We start from the raw sequence: 22,500 nt of genomic DNA on the forward strand, positions 1-22,500 counted from the left end.
GGAGGAGGGGACGTGGGACGTGGGGGTGGGGGGGGGGGGGGTAATTACCGCTGCGTGCTCTGTTTACTTCACAGCTGATCCCCTGATAGTGTAAATCTCAAACAAGCCAGATCACAGGGGGGGGGGGGGGGCCTGGGGGGGGGGGCACAGCCATCTGAGCTTCACGCTGAGACTGAAACATTTATAGTTTAATGGAGGTGCGTCACGTAACGAAGAAGCCATCTCTGTCTCCCTCGCTGTCGTTCAATAACGAAAAGTTTGGCGGCGAGCAGGCGTGCGTCTCCCCTGAATCATCATCATCATCACCATCATCATCAGCAGAAGCAGCATCATCATCATCATCAGCAGCAGCATCATCATCATCATCATCATCATCAGCAGCAGCAGCAGCATCAGCATCATCATCAGCATCAGCATCATCATCAGCAGCATCATCATCAGCATCATCATCATCATCAGCAGCAGCAGCATCATCATCATCATCAGCATCAGCATCATCAGCAGCATCAGCATCATCAGCATCATCATCATCAGCAGCAGCAGCATCATCAGCAGCAGCAGCAGCAGCATCAATCATCAGCAGCAGCAGCATCATCATCATCATCAGCAGCAGCAGCATCATCAGCAGCAGCAGCATCATCATCATCATCATCATTATCATCAGCATCATCATCAGCAGCAGCATCATCATCATCAGCAGCAGCTCATCATCATCATCCTTCAGCATCATCATCATCACCACCATCATCATCATCATCATCACCATCATCATCATCATCTTCAGCATCATCATCAATCACCACCATCATCATCATCATCATCATCACCACATCATCATCATCATCATCATCAGCAGCAGCTGAGTGTTCGTTGATGGTTTTGAGCGCTCGGAAGCAGACGTCAGCTCCTCTTCATCTGCACCCTTGTGGTCGTGTGATGTCTTGTGACATAATTAGACCCCGCGCAGGCTCGACTTCCTTGCGGTTGCTGGATGGTAACCATGGTCACCCACCCCCTCACCCTTCCTTCCTGCTCTGTGTGTTTTTTGACCTTTTTTCTCTCTCTCTCTCTCTCTCTCTCTCTCTCTCTCTCTCTCTCTCTCTCTCTCTCTCTCTCTCTCTCTCTCTCTCTCTCTCTCTCTCTCTCTCACTTCCTCAGAGTCGGACGGCCACTTCGACCCGGACTCGGTGCGCGACACCCTGCGTGAGCCCCTGCCCCCCAAGCAGCCCGTCATGCCCCCCAAGTGGCTGGTGAGCTCCGCCCCCGACCAGGGAGGCACCTCGCCCAACCACCTAACGCCCACCTACCCCTCCTCCTCCGCCGTGGCCAAGCCGGCGCGGGCAGCCTCCTCGGCCGGCGCCAGCCCCCAGTCCTCGGCCGTCGTGTCCCTGGCGGCCAGCCCCGCCCCCCACCACGCCAAGCAGCCGCCCCTCCCCCCTCCCAAGCCGGCCAACAGGAGCGCGGGCGGCGGCGGCCATGTTGGGTGAGTAGCGGGAGCGGCTGCTCCTATTGGATGCCTACTTAGTCTGTGGGTGTCGGGGGTGGGGGGGGGGGGGGGGGGGGGGGGACAGACCGGTTGTGAGCATGTGCAGTTCACCCGCACTGTCAGCATCACTCACACCCTCACGCAGTCACACACTTACACACACTAACACACTCACATAGTCACACACACACTCACACCCTCACACCCTCACTGCCAGGCTTCTTGGGTTCCCATCACTTGGGACACTAATCTGGCACAGGAAATGCTATGTTCACATGTGTGTGTGCTCGCTGCTCAGCGCCCACGTCTAAGGCTCTTTCCGCGTACTACATGGGTGCTTCTGGAAAAGAACAACATGTATCATATCCCCCCCCACACAGAGGAACTATCTCTCACTTCTGTCTGGGACCTGCTTTCTCTCTGTCTCTCTTTTCCTCTCTCTCTCTTTCCTTCTCTGTCTCGCTCTCTCTGTCCTCTTTGTCTCTCTCCCTCTCTCCGTCCGTTCTGTCTCTCTCTCTCTTTCTGTCTCTCTCCATCTCTCTGTCTCTCTCTCTTCCTGTTTATGACGTTTATCCTACAGCTCTCTCCGTCTCTCTCTGTCTGTCTCTCTCTCTTCCATCTCTCTGCCTGTCTCTCTCTCTCCTCCTGATAATTGATGTTATCTCCAGCTCGTGCAGCTGTTCCCCCAGCTGATTGCTTAATAAGACAGGACTATTTTAGAAGCAGCTTCTCTCCTCCGCGCCGCTCTCCCAGGAGCTCTCCTCTGTGGCGGCGTGTTTGCTGCTCGGGCGCGCGCCGCTGCCACGACGCCAGTGGTCGCGGTCGAGGCGGTTGTTGTTGTTGTTCTGGAGGCTTCTCTCCCCGGGGGTGTTGGGTTTATTCCCCTGGCAGTGCCGCCTGCTGTCAGCCAGCCCTCGTTAGTGCCTGTGATAGGCTGTTAACTTTTGGGGCGCGTTTTTAATGCGCCTCTTTCTAACCTGCGTGCCTGTGTAGCACGGTGGGCAGGAGGGTGGTGCCTTGGCTTGTCACTGATGCCCTACTATGACTTGATGTGGTATTGAAGCCACTGTGTCGGGAAATTCAAGGATTCTTTCACAGATAATTGAAACCATTGAAATGTTTTGGTATGAAAGAAAATCATGTATTCCGGTCCTGAAATTCTTCGACCATGTAGACCGAAGCTAGTGTCTTATAAGACGTGGACACAGCTGGAAGGAATACCTAGGCTGGCACTACAAGTCCCGTAAGGTACTACAAGTCCCATAAGGCACTGCAAGTCCCATTAAACTGTGTTGAGCACCTGACGGCTTCCCCTCCCCCCCCCCCCCCCAAGCCTCCACCCTCCAGGGGGCAGACAGCAGCCAGCTGCCCCTCTACTGGTCCTGCTGGAAGAGAGAGGGCGACTATGACGTCTACCTGTCCCTGCCAGTCTACCTGTGCCGGCGGCCCGGAGGCCTGCGCTCAGGTAACACGACGCCCCGCTGGCCACGCCCTGGCCCTGGGAGCCTGCCTGTGGAATGCCCCCCCTCGCCGCCCCCCGTCCCCCCTCCCTCCCCCCTCCGTTCCGGGAGTTTTGGCCCCGCCCTGAAGCAGTGCTGGAGCGGGGGTCTTGCTGTGTGTCCGGCTGTCCACCGGAGGGGTCCTTCATCCACAGGCTGCATGCCCACAACGAGCACCATAGGCTTTATATGAGAGTGTGTGTGTGTGTGTGTGTGTGTGTGTGTGTGCATGCGTACACATGCATGTGTGTGTGGCTGGGTGTACAGACACGTGTGTGTGTGTGAATATGTAAACATGAGTGTACGCGGTGTGTGTGTGCATGTCCAGCTGTACACTGTAATAGTGTACTAGCACCTTGTGGCATGAGGATGACTGAGAGTCTGCCAGGATGGGTTGGCTTGGCTGGCCCATGCAGACTAATCCACACAACATCTGCTCTGGTGGGGGGGGGCTTGACTCTGTTTGGAGAGGAAGTCATAATCCAATTCAATCCAGTCTATTGCACGCTTCAAGCCAGGCGGTCAGTCGGTCAGCAGCAGAAGCTATGACACAGCCGCGCCCCCTGCTCCCCCCCCCCCCCCCACCATGCTTCTCTGTCTTTACTTGTCACGTCAGACACCCTCCCCTCCCACCCACCCCCGCCCCCCATCCAGCTAACGGATCTGGGAGTGTGCATGCAGTCACAAAGAGATTCCATCCTGTCATCAGCTGGTCGCAGACACCAGACACGTTCTAGAACACTCTGCACCCGGCGCTGAGATGCTGTGCTGACATGCTTCTGGCTACTGGTGTGTGTGTGTGTGTGAGAGAGAGACAGAGAGAGAGAGAGTGAGAGAGAGGGGCTGCCTATGCAGAGCATACTTGCGTGCCAGGGGCACTGGTCTGTTATGCGATGCCTGGTAGGCTATGCATTCATATGGGCCCAGTCACGTGACCTGGGTTTGTGTATTTATGCATTCATATGGCCCGGTCACATGACCTGGGATTGTGTATGTATGCATTCATGTGAACTCGGTCAAGTGATCTGGGATTGAATGTATCTGGTCATGTGTACACACTCATGTCCTATGGGCTTGTACGGTATAGTGGGTAGCTATTAAAGGCATGCCACTCTTTCCTGTTCTACAGCTGAAACCTGGCTGAATCTAGATTTGACCGAACAAACCTAGATTTGACCGCTCCAGCCGTGTTCAGCTGTACATTACGCTAACATTACAGTCGCTCACAGACATATTCGTGTGTTTGTGTTGGTCTGTGTGGTAGTTGACTAATATGATCTTCTCCTCCACAGCAGAACTGTCGCAGACCGGTGGGGCCGCTAGCCTGGTTCCCTTCAAACCCTCCCCTCCAATGCCCCCTAAGAGAACCACGCCCGTCACCAAGCGCATCACCGAGGACACCAGCGGCGCCCCCCAGCCGGCGTCCCCCTCCTCCCTGCGGTCTCCCGAGGACCACAGCCGCCCCCTGCTGGGCTTCCAGCTGCCCCCGCCCCCTCCGTCCCCGCCCCTGCCCACCCACATCCCCCCGTCCCCCCCCCCGCCAGCACCTCCACACCCACCACCTCATCCACCAGCACTCCTACCCCCACCCTCTCCCCCAGCCCATGCTCTTTGACCCCCCCAGCCCCACCAACGAGCCCCACCAGCGGCCCGCGCCCATCCCCCTCCACATCATGATCCAGAGGGCCCTGTCCAGCCCCGGCCCGGCCCAGCCCCACCCAGACGGGGCCCAGCGCGCTCACACCCTGCTCTTTGACACTCCGCCTGAGTACCAGGGAGACCGGGGCCGGCCATTGGCTGTGAGCATCCAGCCCCTCAAACTGTGAGTCCTGCCGCTGGGAAACGCTTCCAACATGTATGCAGTGAGGTCGAGGCTAGCTAGACTAATCGTACGGATTTGACACTGTGATGAAGGAAAGTTGATCTCTTCAGGAATGTTTTGGCTGTTCTGTAGGGTTCTGGGTTTTTACGGGCTAAGTAATCGGCAGATTGGAGAGAGAGTTTAACATAAAAATGGCTAATTCTGACACACAGCGGAACTAGCAAAGCTTCTCTGAGGCATGAAGGTCAGAAGGGAGGTGTTTATGGTGAATAGAGAAAAGCAAGATAACACACAACCAGTAAAGGTTCATTATTAGGCAGGCGGTTACCACATCATTCACCGTCATCAGAACATAGTGGGTCTCAGCAGGAACACAATGCGTGGCTAACAAGACAGAACACATGACTAGATAACAAAGCAAGATTTGCTGATTGTGATGACCATAAGCACGTCACAAGCAAGTTGACCCTGCAGGATCTGCAGGGGTATCCCAGATACTCCCTCCATGTTTCCCCTGACCTCCCTCCATCCCGCCCGCCCTCCCTCTCTCCCTCAGGGCCGAGGACGACTACTCGGAGGAGGATGACGAGGAGGATGACGAGTACGAAGGGGAGATCCCCCAGCCGGAGCTAGAGCCGCGCAGCCGCAGGTGCATTGTGGGAGAGCCCAACATCAGCGTGATCCCGGAGGGACCCAACAGCAGCGAGGAGGAGGAGGAGGAGGAGGAGGATGAGGAGGAGGAGGAGGAAGAGCGGGACATGCACGGGGAGGACAGTGACTCGGATGGGCCGGTGCTCTATAAAGATGAGGAGGAGGATGATGAGGATGAAGAGGACGAGCCGCCTCCTAGTAAGTCGTGTTCAGTGAGAGGGCATCTGGAAGTGAACAGGGTGTGTGTTAGTGTGTGTTCTACACCTGTACCCTGACCCTGTGTGTGGTCTGTACTCCACCTGACCCTGTGTGTGGTCTGTACTCCACCTGACCCTGTGTGTGGTCTGTACTCCACCTGACCCTGTGTGTGGTCTGTACTACACCTGATCCTGTGTGTGGTCTGTACTACACCTGACCCTGTGTGTGGTCTGTACTACACCTGACCCTGTGTGTGGTCTGTACTCCACCTGACCCTGTGTGTGGTCTGTACTCCACCTGACCCTGTGTGTGGTCTGTACTCCACCTGACCCTGTGTGTGGTCTGTACTACACCTGACCCTGTGTGTGGTCTGTACAACACCTGACCCTGTGTGTGGTCTGTACTCCACCTGACCCTGTGTGTGGTCTGTACTACACCTGACCCTGTGTGTGGTCTGTACTCCACCTGACCCTGTGTGTGGTCTGTACTACACCTGACCCTGTGTGTGGTCTGTACTACACCTGACCCTGTGTGTGGTCTGTACTACACCTGACCCTGTGTGTGGTCTGTGTTCAGGTGCGCTGGCCAGCAGAGTGAAGAGGAAGGACACCCTGGCCCTGAAGCTGAGCAGCCGGCCCTGCGCCCCAGAGAGGCAGCTCCAGGAGAGGCGGACGCGCTCCGATCTCCCCCCAGGGCAGACCGGTCTGACCTGGCAGAGCAGGGAGCAGTGGGAGGCCATCCGGACTCAGATCGGCTCGGCGCTGACCAGGTGTGGGACATACAGATGGAAGCTGACACGCGTGTGGTCGTATTATGTCCGTGTTGGGGAAGAAGGGAATGGAGGAAGACTTTTGGAGCTGGTCCTTCATTCCTGGGGAGGGAGGTGGAGATGAGGATGATGAGGATGATGTGGTGAGGATGAGGAGGATGATGTGAGGATGAGGATGTGGTGAGGATGATGTGGTGAGGATGATGAGGATGATGTGGTGAGGATGAGGAGGATGATGTGAGGATGAGGATGTGGTGAGGATGATGTGGTGAGGATGATGAGGATGATGTGAGGATGAGGATGTGGTGAGGATGATGAGGATGATGTGAGGATGAGGATGATGTGATGAGGATGATGATGTGAGGATGATGATGTGGTGAGGATGAGGATGATCATAATAATCCATGTCTTATCCTCCAGGCGACTCAGCCAGCGACCCACAGCTGAGGAGCTGGAGCAGAGGAACATCCTTCAACGTAAGCCCTCCCACCCTCCCTCCCACCCTCCCTCCCTCCGTTCCTTCCTCCTTTCCTTCCTCCCTTCTTCTACTCAACTCTACCCTGCTGTACTTCCCTCTGTCTAGGTTTTACCTAACCCTTTCTAAACCTCTGTTGGTCTTCTCCTCTCACTCAGAGGATTATTGTTATTTATATAAATTAGGCCAAATTCCACCAGCCTCAGGCCACTTCTTAACAACCTGGATTATAAAAAGATTAAGGACAGCAGTGATGTACTCTTTAATTTCCAACAATTAATAGTGAGACTGTTTGCGTTTTTCTAGCCAAGAATCCGGCAGACAGACAGGCAGAGGTCCGAGAGATCAAGAGGAGACTCACCAGAAAGGTACACACACACACACACACACATTTATACACACACACACACACACACACATTTATACACACACACACACATTTATACACGCACACACACTTATAAACACAGACACACTTGTATATACTCATATTCACACTCATGCACACACACACAAGCACACTCTGGATGATGTAACCCTTATGTGTCCTTCACATCCTAGTTGAGTCAGAGGCCCACGGTAGCTGAGCTACAAGCTAGAAAGATCCTCCGTTTCCATGAGTACGTGGAGGTCACGAACGCTCACGACTACGATCGCCGTGCCGACAAACCTTGGACCAAGCTCACGCCTGCCGATAAGGTAACCTATCACCATGGCGACCGTCTTCATTTTGTCGTGAATACAACTGGGCCTTCTTGGAAATGTGCGTTCTTTGTCTGGAAGACACTGCGGTCAGTCTCTTCCAGTTCTGCCCGTTTCATAGACCCTGTTTCGCCTGTTTTCTGCAGGCTGCCATCCGGAAGGAGCTGAATGAGTTCAAGAGCTCTGAAATGGAAGTCCACGAAGACAGTAGGATATATACAAGGTGATCCCTATTAATAGCACAGTGAATAAGGCTGTTTGAATGACCTTCACATGGCGTGAGCACTTAACCATACTGTGTACGCCAGCCTACATAAGACAGACATTGTGTTTACGGTCCTTTACTTTAGTCACCATTAACAAAACGTTAAACATTTGAATCGGTTTAACATTTTGGTTTGTTTTGGGTGTTTTTATTTTTATTTTTTAGGTTTCATCGGCCTTAGTGTCTACGCTCCACACTGGCAAGAGAAGCACTTAAATCGCCGGCTGGCAGAGTCTCCTCTGAGACTCAGGCCCCTGGAGGAGAACCTGGGTCTTGGTGCTCCAGAAACAGACTGCCTTTTCATCTCTGTGAATGTACTGTCCAGATAATCAGGGACGAGCCTGGGACTGACTCCATACAGGAGGACCCCTCCTCCCTCACCCTCTCACACCTGGCTGGCCTGTGGGCTGAGGAACACATGCAGTACTCCTCCCCGACAGCAGGGGGATCCACATGCTAACCGAGTGGAGCGCTGGCGGAGGACCTGAACTTGGAGGGCTGATGTTTGTGGTATCCCTCAGGGACTTGGTTCCATTTGTAGCTCTGGCCGACTCATTCTATGTTGCCTTCTTCTTCCATGCTTCTACTCTGTATGGCACAGCTAGCCCTTGTTATAACATAACAGTAATAATAACAGTTATAATGATGGTGGTGACAATAATAAACACAGTAATAATAGATGTTAGACTCTAAAAACTGCAGAGAGCGGAAGGATAAGAAGACTTAGAGCAGGAGTCAACGTTTCCGGGACTGGATTTGCTCTGGGATATTTGTGTATTTGTGTACTTGTGTATAGATTTATGTAATTTCTTAGAATGAAACTTGGAGAGGTCTAATAACAAAATACTCTGTAATGCACAAAACATTTTTATATTGTAATTATGATCACAGCAAAAGTGATTGCTCTTGATTTGCCTTGCCTGTATTTATGGTTGTAATGTGGGGTGATAATTTGAGCTTCAATTAGTCATAAGAAAGGTCAACAAGGAGATAGTTGCCCTGGTTGGTAAGCAGTTTTCCATACCTAACATAGAAAGCTGGTATTTCATATCAATGATTTCTGCAATTCGCTGCATGAACCAACACTCAGATTCCAGTGCAATTGAAGCAGAACCTTTTTATTTACTTTTTTTTATTCTTCTTTTCTACTTCCCTTTATAGGTCAAACCATGCAACGAGTAGCAGTTTTAAATGATAGGTTTATGGTTGTTGGCATCATAACTAGGAGTTCTATGTCGCAAAAGTTGCAGAAAGTCTCAGTGCAGTGGCAGTAGATCATGCCATTATGAAATATAAAAATAAAATAAAAACACCATTTAGTGATTTTACGGTTGACAGGGAGCCATTTCGGCAACAACATTTTTAACGGCAGGAGTGTTTTATCATGCGTTGTTTTCAGGCCAGTAGATTACAGGGTTCTATGATGTACAGATTCATTTAGATTTAACTGACTGTTGTGAATATCGCGTCTTCCTATAATTTGAAAATACATTTTAAATATAATAAAAGTATTATAGGTTGCTATTTTTTTAAGCACAAAATATCCGTGTATGGTTGAACACTACAAGAATGGGAATACTAAAGTGCGCCTTTTCTGTATTAGTTAGTTTTGTTTTTTTAATTCAATGTGGAGTTTTAGAAACTGACTTATCTTATCTTTTCATGCAAATAGCCACCCCCGGATCTAATTAAAAAACCTTACACATTCTTGTTCAAAGTCTTCTTCAGAGAACTGTGAATAAAAGTTACTTCAAATACGACGATGATCTCATCCACTTTTTTACAAGTCCCCTGTGATATTGGTTGTAAATAAGACTAAACAAATTACATTTGATTTTTAATTCAACCGACTAATGGCATCTGTTGTGACCTCCAGTCTAAGCCTGCGCTGACATCTGCTGGTGGAATTAGTAGGTAAACATGAACAAGCAATTCGTGACGAATAAATGGAGGAAAAATCATAACGTGAACCATATTTTCAATATCCCCACGCAATGTACTATGTATGGAAATTGATCACAGTGGTTGGCCTTGACGAGGTGTCCTTTTCGCTTTTATTTCTAACCTGTTAAAATATCAGACTCTCTGCGACAGCTACTGTCTCTTTAAAAACTTACGTGTTTCAAGGGCGCGTGTTGAAAGTGGTGCAGACTGGGAAACGCCGTAAGCAACACATTGACCGTTTCGGCTAGCTTAGGTAGCTGAAGAGACCAAGATTTATTACAAAATTGAATCGTTTACGGTGAAGGTAACGTCATGGAAAATATTTATTTTATATCGGAAAATGTGTCACTTCTGGAAATGTTTTCTTTATTTTGATTTACCGAATTTTTAATTCATGTGTCAGTAGCTAGCTAGCTAGCTAACTAGGATGGATGTTTAGCTAGCATTGCAACACAACCTGCCTGCTGTAGTTCACTTTTAACTTGCAAATTAACTAGCTCGCTAGCACTGTTAGTTTGTCGGCGACTTGTAAACTTTACTATCGTCAGTTAGCTGTCTAACCGGCTAGTTTACGTTGGTGGGATGGTTTTACTATGAAAGTTATGCCGTTAGGTAGGTAGCTAGCATGCAAGCCCAGAAGGCCACATATGTGTAGCCTGTCGACGTGAACAGCTGTGCTCTGCTTGTGACTGTCGAGTCACAAACGGAAAAGTTGTGGCATCTGTCGAAGTCAGTCTCTTCACTGCCCTTTCTCGAAAACGTGTAGCTCGCTAGCTGCTTATGATAGGAATATATTCTGGCTGTAGTAACCAGCGTCAGCTAGCAACTAAGTAGAAAGTGTACAGTATAGTAAGTACTTTTAGCCAAGTGGCCAACTAAGTCACTACCCTTTGTCATGCATTGTCTTTACTCAGAATGTTGTTGATCTTGTTTGTTGTTCTTTCTTGCCAGATCTGTACAAGCCATGCCTCCTAAGAAGACCGCAAAGAGACAGTTGGATATCAAGCCAGAGGAATCTGCAAAGACAGCAAAAAGTCCCAAGAAAGCTAAAGGTAACAGTGGTTTGAAAATCCCGTTGTCAGACACTGTTCTGCAAAGACCCTCCTCACCACATAGCCCAGTGGCGGCCATTTTTGTTACTGCCCTCCTTGTTTATTTTCCGAGATGGCTAAATAAAAGGTTTGTCCCCATTCGGCCTGCCCTGAATACAGCGTATGCTATGTGTGTTGTGACAGTCTCCCACAGCAGCCATGGGCAGGAGAAGGGCCTGGTCCTGGTTCTGGGCCAGGGAGATGTGGGTCAGTTGGGACTGGGAGAGGATGTCATGGAGAGGAAGAAGCCTGCTCTGGTGAACCTCCCCGAGGGGGTGGTGCAGGTGGCAGCCGGAGGCATGCACACAGTCTGTGTCAGCGACACGGGCAGCGTAAGTCAACAACACGAGGGTACACTTTGCATTAAGCCATTTGCCTGGTACATGCTCTTACCCAGTGAGCCATCAGGGTGCTCCATGGATGACGTTCTTGACAGTCTTGTTTCTCGATCTCCCTCGCTCTCCCTCCTTCTCTCTTCCCTCTCTCTCTCCCTCCCACTCAACTCTTCCCTCACTCACTCCCTCCCCTCCCCTATTCCCTCCTCTCCCCTCCCCTATTCCCTCCTCTCCCCTCCCATATTCCCTCCTCCCCTATTCCATTCTCTCCCCTCCCCTATTTCCTTCTCTCCCCTCCCCTATTCTCTCCCCGTCTTCTCTCCCATCTGTAGGTCTACACGTTCGGCTGTAACGACGAGGGAGCCCTGGGCCGGGAGACGTCTGAGGAGGGTTCTGAGACGGTGCCGGGGAAGGTGGTCCTGGAGGACCGGGTGGTGCAGGTGTCGGCAGGAGACAGCCACACAGCCGCTCTCACTGAGGACGGCGCCGTGTACCTCTGGGGCTCCTTCAGGGTACGTCAGATGCCACCACAACTGACGTCCTGCAGACCGGGGATCTTCCACCCTGGTCCTCAGGGCCCACTGTCCTGTATGTTTTAGATGTTTCACTGCTCCAACACACCTGATTCGGATGAACTGTTCATTATCAGGCTTCTGCACAGCAGAATGACCCCTTCATCTGAATCAGGTGTGTTGGAGCAGGGAAATGTCTAAAACATGCAGGACAGGTTGAAAACATGCTGCTGTAGACCAAGCCGTGTTTGCTGTGTGGTCGGCTAAATGAGGCTAAAGTGTACCACAGCTGCTAATCTGGATTCTTTGTTGTCCTGAACCAGGATAACAGTGGAGTCATCGGCCTGTTGGAGTCCATGAAGAAATGTGCCCTGCCTGTCAAGGTCCCAATCAAAGAACCTGTGGTGAAAATAGTCTCAGGTGAGATGTTTCGCAACCCCAACCACCACACCTGATTCTAATGAAGGGGTCGTTATGAAGCTCAGCAGAAGGCTGATAACAGCCCGTTCATTTGAATCATGTGTGTTGGAGCAGGGAAACATCTTAAACAGGCAGGACAGGGGGTCCCAAGGACCAGGGTTGGGAAACAACCTCGTCTAGATCAATGGTTCCCAACCCTGGTCCTCAGGGAATCCCTGTCCTTCATGTTTTAGATGTTTCCTGGCTCCGACACACCTGAGATAAATGCACGTTAGTTTCCAGGCACTTACAGAGCTAGATAACGACCCATTAATTTGAATCAGGTGTGTTGGAGCAGGGAAACACCTAAAACATGCAGGACAGTGGGGGGGCCCTAAGGACCAGGGTTGAGAACCACTGCTCTAGATCACAGCCTCACCTCCCTCCCCCCTCAGATGCCCCTTGTTCACTTCCTCGTCTCCCCCCCCCCCCCGTCGCTAGGTAACGACCACCTGGTGATGCTGACGCTGGGTGGAGACCTCTTCACGTCGGGCTGTGGCGAGCAGGGGCAGCTGGGAAGGGTGCCGGAGTTCTTTGCCAACAGAGGAGGCAGGAAAGGGCTGTGTGAGTATCAGTGGAGGATTCAGCAAACCTCCGACCACAGCTCGGCACAGAGACCACACAGCAGCGCTGGTCATGAAGAAGTCCTCAACTAAACACACTTCATTTCTTCCCGAGAGGCGATATGCAGTAGAGGCGTCCAGTTAGCAAGTACCACAATACAGAATAAAACATGAAAAAGTGTGTAAAATGCACACAATAAAATACAGTACATAAAATGCACAGTATACATGCAGGCTTTTCCCTTCCTGGGCTGGGACTCGAACATTGGCACCGTTTCTTTCATGTTAGTGTGTGTGTGTGTGATGGCATGGTTTTTTTTTAAAGCCCGACTGCTGGAACCCCAGTTGGTGAAGGTCCGGTCCAGGGCCAAAGTTCACTTCACGGATGCCTTCTGCGGGGCCTACTTCACCTTCGCCGTGTCTAAGGAGGGCCACGTCTACGGCTTTGGACTGTCCAATTACCACCAGCTGGGTGAGCACCCACACAAACATGGAGCCTGGCATGATACGAGAGACAAGAGGAGAAAATAAAAACAATACAGTAAAAAATATAAAGTATACAAAGAAGTAAAGGCTAAAAAGTTAAGTGCCTAATAGAATAACAATAAAGGAAAATTCACTAAAATAGAAATGAGTTCGCTTATGTCCATGACACACTCACACGCGGTCGACCTTTTCTCGTGTCACTCTTTTAACAAGTTCACTCGATGTGACGTCAGGGTGGGAATCCGCCTAAAGCACGCCGTCCCTTTCTTGCGTTTCCCAGGAACCAAGAGCGTGGACACGTGCTTCGCCCCGGAGAAACTGACCTGCTTCAAGAACTCCACCACCTCCTGGGTGGGCTTCTCCGGCGGACAGCACCACACGCTCTGCCTCGACTCCAACGGTAAGGCATGCAGGAGCCCGGCCCCTTTCTGTGACACCACACCAATCACGTTTTGTGACTTCAGTCACGTAGCATCCAAGGGGTAAAAGTTCTGGGGGGACTACACATTGTCATAGCGGGGGGGGAAACCCACTCTGGAGCTTAGGTGTCCCACATTACCCAATGTCCCAGATTACCCCTATGTGAAACTGAAAGCTCCTTGATTTGCAGCCAAACGCTGTACAACTGAGCTATTCCTATCCCTGTCCCCAGATCAAAGCCACATCCCACTGAGTCACATTAGAACATGGAGTCAGTCTCAAGGCCTGACTCTCCACAGCCTGCCCAGCCGTGACCGGCTTGTTGATTAACAGCATGCTAACCTAGTTGAGCCAGAGCTTTTCACTCATTCCTGGTTTTGGAATCAAACTTGTTAGTATCCCTGTGGAACTTGGCAAATAAATAATAATATTTTTTTTTTACTGTTTTGACCTGCATATGTTGAACTGTGCCTTTTGATCATGCAACTACCTGTCTGTGAGCTGAAATTGGACTGTGGAGGCTGCAAATGAACTTTGATTATGAACTCTTAATGAACTCTTTCTTTGATTTTGAACAACTGAATTGAAAGTGAGGATTTCCCTGATTTGTGTGTCGATGCAGGCCAGGCATACAGCCTGGGCCGGGCAGAGTATGGCCGCCTGGGGCTGGGCGCGGGCGCAGAGGAGAAGAGCGAGCCCACACCGGTGCCTGGCGTCGGGCCCGCCCAGGGAGTGGCGTGCGGTGCCTCCGTCAGCTACGCCGTGACCAAGCAAGGTGAGACTTCCTGTGTCTGGTGTCTCCAGGGCAGGTGAGACTTCCTGTGTCTGGTGTCTCCAGGGCAGGTGAGACTTCCTGTGTCTGGTGTCTCCAGGGCAGGTGAGACTTCCTGTGTCTGGTGTCTCCAGGGCAGGTGAGACTTCCTGTGTCTGGTGTCTCCAGGGCAGGTGAGACTTCCTGTGTCTGGTGTCTCCAGGGCAGGTGAGACTTCCTGTGTCTGGTGTCTCCAGGGCAGCTGAATGGAGGTGTAGGGTCGGAGGTTGCATGTTTTGGGGTTTGCAGGTGTCAACCGTAGATAGGGATGGAGCGTTCTTGTATAAGGGAGGATACTTTTGGCACAATACACACACACTTATACTTAACATGGTACGCACACACTACTCAGTACAAGGTGTTGTGATTGTTGTTGACCGTGTGTGCTGCAGGGTCGGTGTACTCCTGGGGCATGGGCACCAACCTGCAGCTTGGCACGGGGGAGGAGGACGACGAGTGGAGCCCCGTGGAGATGTCGGGGAAACAGCTGGAGAAGCGCGCAGTGCTGGCCGTGTCCAGCGGGGGGCAGCACACTGTCCTGCTGGTCAGAGATGAGCAGGAGAGCTGATGGTCACCCCTGCAGCCTGTAGAGGGGTGACCTTGGTGTGTACCAGCTGTGTTGAGTTCTTGCGTGCGGGAGGGAGGGGGGGGGGGGGGTGTAGCTGATGTGACTTACTCCACAGATCCAAGCCTTGGAGGGAACAGGGTCTTGTTGAGGGATCGGGGTCTTGTTGAGGGAACGGGGTCTTGTTGAGGGCGCAGTTTGAAACTAGCTCCCAGTTACGACAGCTCTTGGCTCTAACAAAAACCCTAAACATCTTCAGATGTGGTTCAGTTGATCATGATAAACACGAGAAAGAAACTATTTTTTTAAATCTAGATTTTTTTCTTTTCTTTTTATTACAAATCTTTAGTGTGTGTGTGTGTGTGTGTGTGTATGATTGTATGAGGGAAAATGATCAACAAGCTTTTTAATGAATGAGTCCACCGTCTTTTAAAGATTTCCATATTCCTCAGAGCAATACAAGTTCTGACACAAGTTCAGAAGAGCATTCTGACATTAGCCCCACGAACCTGAATCTGCTCCTTGTACCCCTTGCACACTCATTAGGTTGTACTAGTTCTAAAATGTACTGCATACTGTATCACACTGTTTGCTTATGTGAAATTAAAAGTCCAACTTTGTTTACATTCTTCGTCTTTAATATTCCTTATTTATTGAGTTTAATACTGCTTAAATTCTGCAGTGACGGCCGGCTGCATCGCAGGCTGTGTAAGGCCGGCTGCAGGTTGTGTAAGGCTGGCTGCATCACAGGCTGTTTAACGCTGGCTGCATCACAGGCTGTTTAAGGCCAGCTGCATCGCAGGCTGTGTAAGGCCGGCTGCATCGCAGGCTGTGTAAGGCCAGCTGCATCGCAGGCTGTGTAAGGCCGGCTGCATCGCAGGCTGTGTAAGGCCGGCTGCATCGCAGGCTGTGTAAGGCCGGCTGCATCGCAGGCTGTGTAAGGCCGGCTGCATCACAGGCTGTGTAAGGCTGGTGTGGTGATGTGTTTTGGGAGATAAATGCATCCAAACAGGGTGAAAGCGAATTGTATTTGTATTTGGCTCATGTGCAACATTGTGCTGAGTTTGATTCGTTTATCATACGGCTTCCTCATTGTTTTGATAAAGGAAAACCAATTAAAGTCTGTCTAGATAGTGGGCTGAGTCATTAAACATATTAATTGAACATGCCACCAACAAATTGCTCGTCAAGATGTTGGGCAGAGGAGCTGAGTATTTATTAACTTTCAAGTGTAGGATTAAATACCTCCAAGTCTGCATTGCGTTTATTTTTAAAGGAATTTACGTGCAATCTTGACGTGAAATTGTGACCCAAATTAATTGATTAAACACTTTAATTACCAGCAAATACGGTCAGGGTGTCTGTCGTGTTATAATCTGTCCAGGTTGCGTCCTCCGTTACCGGTTTTATGAAGTTGATTGTGCTCATCAATCACATGGGTTTAGCCTACTTGTTGTTTAAAAATCAGAAGCAATACTGTTTGACAGTCAGCCAATGTACTCTCCCCAGGAAGTGTTTGGCAACGTGTGCTCTCAGATGTCCTTGTTAATTATCCTCTGTGTGTGTGCGTGTGTTTATCTCACAAGCACTCAGTCAATCGCGCGTGAGAGGATATGAATTTGTGACCTCACACCCCTTCATCACTTGCGCACAGTTTCCACCGACCTCACGCAGGCCCAGCGCTGCTTCACCAGAGGCTCGCGACTAAAACGCCACTGTCGCAGCAACATTTGAAACCAAACTGAACGTCTGAATGTCCACCTCAGCGACTGTCACAAGCGACATCTCCCACAGCAATTCCTGCCTGAACCAGTATTCGTCCTAGCACTGCATATTCACACCGTATGTTTTTATGTTGTTGGATGACAGTTGAACTGCAGAGAAAGTGTGTGGGTGCTGGAGTGATTCAGCCCACAGGCTCTGTAAAGGCCTTTGTTACAGGTCAGGTAATGGGAATGAGACAGGCGGCGTCAAGAGCGATTCAATCACCCACCAGAGAGAAGCGCCATGCTGTTTTTCTTTGCCTTTAATCGGACATTTCGAGCCTTGTGTACAAAAATGGTCGGTGATTACATGGAGCCAACAAACATTACCTTTGAGGGAGTGTGTGTGCATGTTTGTTTGTTTGTGTGCGTGTGCATTTTTGGGGGTGTGCATATTTGTGTGCATGCGTGAGTGCATGTCTGTGTGTATGTGCGTGTCTGTGCAATCTTGTTTGTTTGTGTCCATGCCTGCATATTTGTGTTTTTTTGTGTGTGCATGTTTGGGTGTTTTGCCTATGTGTGTGCTTGTGCGTGCGTGTGAGTGAGTGAGCGAATGCAGAAACTCGACTAGAGCATTCTTGGGAAATAAATGACCTTTCTCCACAGTACATATTACACTTCACTCCAAACAGGTCCTCCAGCAATCATGAATTTTCTCTGTAATTACCGCAGAATGGCTCTTCCCGAGAGCATTTCGAGGGTGGCGAGTATGTGAAACTGTGCCGCCCACAGCAGTGGACAGCCGTACAGGAAACCAGGAGGGGACTAGCAGCGAGAGGGAAAGTCTCCACGCTCATTAGATGTCACAAGCCTTCCTGAGACTCCGACAGCGCGACATCACCAAGCTAATGGACCTTCCGGTGCGTCCGCCTGAACAGCCTGCGTTGGAGGCGCGGCTGATGTATGGCATCTATAAATGTGTGACGTGTTACAAGATGGTGAACACTCATGGAGGAAGTGCTGCAGTATCCAGAATCATAGACACCTAAAGAGGTGGTTGAGGTGTGTGTGGTGGTAGTGTGTGTGGGGGGGAACACAAAAGGGCGACAATATTGAGGTGCATAGTGTGGAGCCCAATACAACAGCTGAGCGATAATGAGGTTGTTCCTGAAGAGGGTGTGTGTGCAAACCCCCAGCCCTCTGAAGCTCTCAGAGCACCTTGCGCCAGATGGTCCCCCCCCCCCCCCCCCCCCTGCACATCCTCCCTTTCAGCTGCTTGTCAGGATGGAACCTGAGGTCTCGACTGAAACCTTTAAAACACTCTTGGAAATGAACCCCGGCGCTCTGCTGTAAACACTTGAGGCGAGCACTTATCAGTAAAACGATCTCCTGGCGGAACTCCATGAATCTGTTGTTGTGTGTTCAAGGGCGCTTTCAGACTTTACCGAATTTTACAAGCGTTAATTATTGATTGTCACTGGCTCCGTCTGAATCCGAAGAGTTCCTTTCTTGTCTTTTATGGCTGGGTTTGGCTGCGTCCTGGCTGGGTTTGGCTGCGTCCTGGCTGGGTTTGGCTGCATCCTGGCTGGGTTAGGCTGCGTCCTGGCTGGGTTTGGCTGCGTCCTGGCTGGTTTTGGCTGCGTCCTGGCTGGGTTTGGCTGCATCCTGGCTGGGTTAGGCTGCGTCCTGGCTGGGTTTGGCTGCGTCCTGGCTGGTTTTGGCTGCGTCCTGGCTGGGTTTGGCTGCGTCCCGGCTGGGTTTGGCTGCGTCCTGGCTGGGTTTTGCTGCGTCCCGGCTGGGTTTGGCTGCGTCCTGGCTGGGTTTGGCTGCGTCCTGGCTGGGTTTGGCTGCGTCCTGGCTGCTGGCCCTGGCATGTTTCTGCTGTGGCTTCGCTGGAGGAGACAGCCTGCGTCCCTGCTCATCCGAGGACGCGAAGACACGCATCTCTCTGGTTCCAGACAGCACAGGGGATCAGAGACAGACCCTCCGGCTGTTTTAGCGCCACCTGTCTTGTTCTGCATCGCTGTGTTGTAATCGCCAGGGCAAGGAAAGTCTAAGGGGGGACTGAGGACACGAGATTAAATTCACCCCTCAGTTCACTTGACAGATCTGTCCCTTTGTGGAGGAGAGGCTCAAAGGATCCTGTCCCGTTAGGACCGAGCGTCAGTACAACAGAGATGTCATAGGTTCAGAGCATTTGAGGCCATCGCCTGGGAAGCGCTAGCGTTGCAATATTCAGAGTTGTTATGAATGCTTCAGGAGCATGATATCTCTATATTGTTCTCTCTCTCTCTTTCTTGCTCTGTTTTGTCCAATCTCTTGTTCTCCAGCTCTCTCTTTCCATGTCTCTCTCTTGTTCTCTTATCACTCTCTCTCCATTACTCTCTTTTAGTCTCTTTTCTCTCTCTCTCTCTCTTTATCCCTCTCCCTCCCTTGCACTCTCTCCATATCTTGCACTGTCTCTCTCCCTCTCTCTTACCTGTCCACTCCCAAGGTCTCTCAGGTCTTTGAGAACCCAGCGATGGAATTCATCATTAAGATGAGATGTTGTCCATTCAGAATGCCTCTTTTGTGCTTCATGCATTAGTAACCCTTCGTATTGGATGATGCTATGGTAACATACTTGTCTAACTGGAGGAAAAGCTGCCCTGCTACAGTGTGTGAACATATGCCTGCGGATGCAATGTCAAAACATGAAAGCATGTCATTATTTCCCTGTAAAACACTTGTCCGTCATTAGCATACTGTATAATAATATAAGCCTCCGCTGAAATGTCCCAGGTTCCCTGATGTGTATGTGCAGACACGTGTATCGCGTCCCCATTCAACAGAGAGAACACAAATGTAAGCGAAGCTGTGTGGACTTCTGAAGATGGCACATCATCTCTGGAGCCTTGGGTTTAACTCTCTTCATGAGCAACCTGTGTTTTTAGGCGCAAAGTCAATACACCATGAAAAATTCATTTCGTAGTTTAAGTTCCCTTACCCCATTCGGGTCCATCTATATTTCATGGGCGTGACCTCAGGTTCTCTCGGTAGTTCAGTGGAAGGCTTCCATGTCAGCCCCGACACGCCATCAGCGACTCGTTCCCCATGGTGACGCCTGCCCGAGCCCCGGGTGGTGCACTCCTCACCACTCCTCACCTTGATGAGGGGTGGTGCCCGCAGGACGGGTTGTCTGCGACCGCAAGATTGCATGAGTGCAGAAGGCTGTGATTGAATAGGGGTAGTCTGTCTCCACGCGGGAGATTCTGACGAGCGTCATGGAGACGAGATGAACAGACAGGATAAAGCTGCAATCTGTAGGGGTTGTTCATGTTGTTTTTTGAGGGGAAAAACCCTCGCTTTGTTGGATTTTTCTCAAGGCATGATTTGATGAAATCTTTCTTCTGCCTTTTGATGTTTTTTCAATGTATAAATGAGGTGCAAGGACATCCTTCTGATGAGCACAGGAACCCACGAGGACATCCTTCTGATGAGCACAGGAACCCACGAGGACATCCTTCTGATGAGCACAGGAACCCACGAGGACATCCTTCTGATGAGCACAGGAACCCACGAGGACATCCTTCTGATGAGCACAGGAACCCACGAGGACATCCTTCTGATGAGCACAGGAACCCACGAGGACATCCTTCTGATGAGCACAGGAACCCACAAGTGAATGCTTAGCTGGTGACGTCTGTTTTTTTTGTGTTTTGCCCTGTAAAATACTTTATACAAACTAAATACAAGTCCAAGAAAATCTAGTTTGCTTCTGATGTTAAACCACGCCAAGCCAGTTTGCAACATGCATTTATCTGCTAGCAAGCATTTCAATAGGTACAGCTCAGTGGTAAAGCATTTATCGGCAGATCAAAATGTTGCAGGTTCAAATCCCCTCGTATGTCACTGGATAAAATTGTTATCTAAATTGAGACATTAATACATATTAAGTCAGACATATGTGTACACATTAATAATTTAAAGATATAGTTCACAAAACTTTTAACAGCAAAATACAATATTCATATACTGTTTGCATTGTAACAATACACTGACCCTCTGCCTAAACCCACAACAGTAAAATCATGAAAAGATTTTAACCAACGCATCAAAAGTTAATGTTCAAAATTAAACCAAATAAGAAGCCAACACAACAAAACTTTTCACTTGCTGAAAGCTACAGAAAACAATGTTAGTAAGGCAGTACGGTACTCCATTTCTCAATTGCACGACACTGTGTACACCTGACATTGCTAGGCAACACACTTTTCTACACACCGTCCTCATTGCAGACAAATGTCTCTCTGGTAGCATGTTGGTCATTTTCAAGATGCAGACTCATAGCGCTTGTAGATTATATGTATGACTACTGGCAGTACAGTATTAAAATATAGTCAACATTTATAGGCAAATCGCTATCTCAACAGTACATCACACAGAATCTGTCACATGATCACAGTATCAAACACTCAAGTTTAACTTCAGAACAACAACACAAATGATAAGAGACGATCCGGTAAGAGAAGCCTGGAAAACAAAGTCTGGATGCCTTCTGCTTTTAACGATGTAACTATTTCTGAGTTGTTTCGTCGTTTTTTCAAAATTGTGGAGTAGACGCTCACCACACTAAACATCTCTGTTGTCCAGATCGGAGGTGACATTGATTACTAAAGCTTCAGGGAGTGGCTCTGTGAGGCCCTATCAGGGGCCACGCTTCAGGTCAAAAGTCCCATTCACTGGCTCATGTACCCAAGTTAGAAGAATTCACTGAACGAGAGGCTCGAAACTAATCAAAGTATATTGTTAAAATGAAAGAGCCATCTTGGTTAGTCTGTCTGAAGTGGCTTTGTTGTGTACAGTGTGTGTTGGGCGGAGAATATGGCAGCCTGACTGCCAGGGGGGGAAGGATGAGTCAACTGTGCAGCGATGGAAGAAGTGAATGCATGCTGTCAGAGCCGCTCAGCTCACACACACACACACACAAACACACAATCACACGTGCACGCACACACACACACACACACACAAACACACAATCACACGTGCACGCACACACACGCGCACACACTGGAGTTCTGTCTTTCAGGTCTGTCTTGTAACTGAACTGTTGAGTGACAAAACAGAAATAAAAAAGCAATTTCACCTCAATGTTTTTCTATCTCAGCAAAGATGACAGAAGAACCATCTCCATGTCTTTTGTCATCTTGTTCCTTCCTACATGTCGACGTTTCGGTGTCTATGGCTCCTGGTCACAAACCATCACTGCAGCTTGGTAAATAAACCAAGGGGGGGGGGGGGGGTCTTGTGGCCCCCCTACATGTAGTCTGAATAATTATAAACATGGCATTTTGCCTTGTGTGAAGAAGTGAAGAAAACTATATGACAACAATAATGTTGAACGTAACTGGCCCCTCCAACAGTACAACTGGCCCCAGCTTGGCCCCCCCAGTTGAAATGGTCTAGAACCTCCCCCTGCACACATGGTACCAAGCACACCATACCACACATTCACCAAAGTTTCCCACAGGCACTTCCTGCCAGCGGTGAAACCATCCTCACCACACCGCGCGCTGCGATCGGTGCCGTGTGAAATGATGAGGTCGACAGACAACAGCGCGTTAGGGGGTTGTTGTCCCCCCTCCTCAAGAAGGTTCGAAATCCACTCAGAACTCTGTGGTGGACATCTGAGTCACCTCAGTCTGCAGGTCGTCCTGGAGCGGCGTCGGCGCCGCCTCGCCAGGCACCTGCTCCATGCCTAG

The 22,500-nt window shown here is 50.1% G+C and overlaps 2 protein-coding genes across 3 annotated transcripts in view; both read left to right on the forward strand.

The window, feature by feature from the left end:
* The window catches only part of phactr4b (phosphatase and actin regulator 4b), an 18,682-nt gene extending 9,084 nt beyond the window's left edge, over positions 1-9,598 (forward strand). Inside the window, 12 exon segments of the mRNA XM_067238128.1 lie at positions 1,159-1,464; positions 2,240-2,251; positions 2,820-2,951; positions 4,278-4,516; positions 4,518-4,807; positions 5,364-5,656; positions 6,233-6,425; positions 6,846-6,901; positions 7,207-7,268; positions 7,462-7,599; positions 7,749-7,825; positions 8,033-9,598. Of these exon segments, the coding sequence (XP_067094229.1) occupies positions 1,159-1,464; positions 2,240-2,251; positions 2,820-2,951; positions 4,278-4,516; positions 4,518-4,807; positions 5,364-5,656; positions 6,233-6,425; positions 6,846-6,901; positions 7,207-7,268; positions 7,462-7,599; positions 7,749-7,825; positions 8,033-8,048 (1,814 nt within the window). The 3' untranslated portion in view covers positions 8,049-9,598.
* Positions 9,599-10,028: 430 nt separating this feature from the next.
* On the forward strand, positions 10,029-15,677 carry rcc1 (regulator of chromosome condensation 1). Of its 2 annotated transcripts, none has more exons than XM_067238250.1 (10): positions 10,029-10,115; positions 10,763-10,863; positions 11,047-11,234; positions 11,570-11,749; positions 12,073-12,169; positions 12,650-12,772; positions 13,097-13,243; positions 13,538-13,657; positions 14,300-14,452; positions 14,881-15,677. In XM_067238250.1, exons 2-10 carry the CDS (start codon positions 10,776-10,778, stop codon positions 15,054-15,056), a joined length of 1,272 nt encoding a protein of 423 aa, XP_067094351.1. In that variant the 5' UTR covers positions 10,029-10,115; positions 10,763-10,775; the 3' UTR covers positions 15,057-15,677. The 2 variants fall into 2 exon arrangements, with proteins under 2 accessions (XP_067094351.1, XP_067094352.1); XM_067238251.1 differs by lacking the exon at positions 10,029-10,115 and adding an exon at positions 10,605-10,660.
* Positions 15,678-22,500: the final 6,823 nt, after the last annotated feature.

Source organism: Osmerus mordax, chromosome 6 (assembly GCF_038355195.1).
Source record: "Osmerus mordax isolate fOsmMor3 chromosome 6, fOsmMor3.pri, whole genome shotgun sequence".
NCBI lineage: Eukaryota > Metazoa > Chordata > Actinopteri > Osmeriformes > Osmeridae > Osmerus > Osmerus mordax.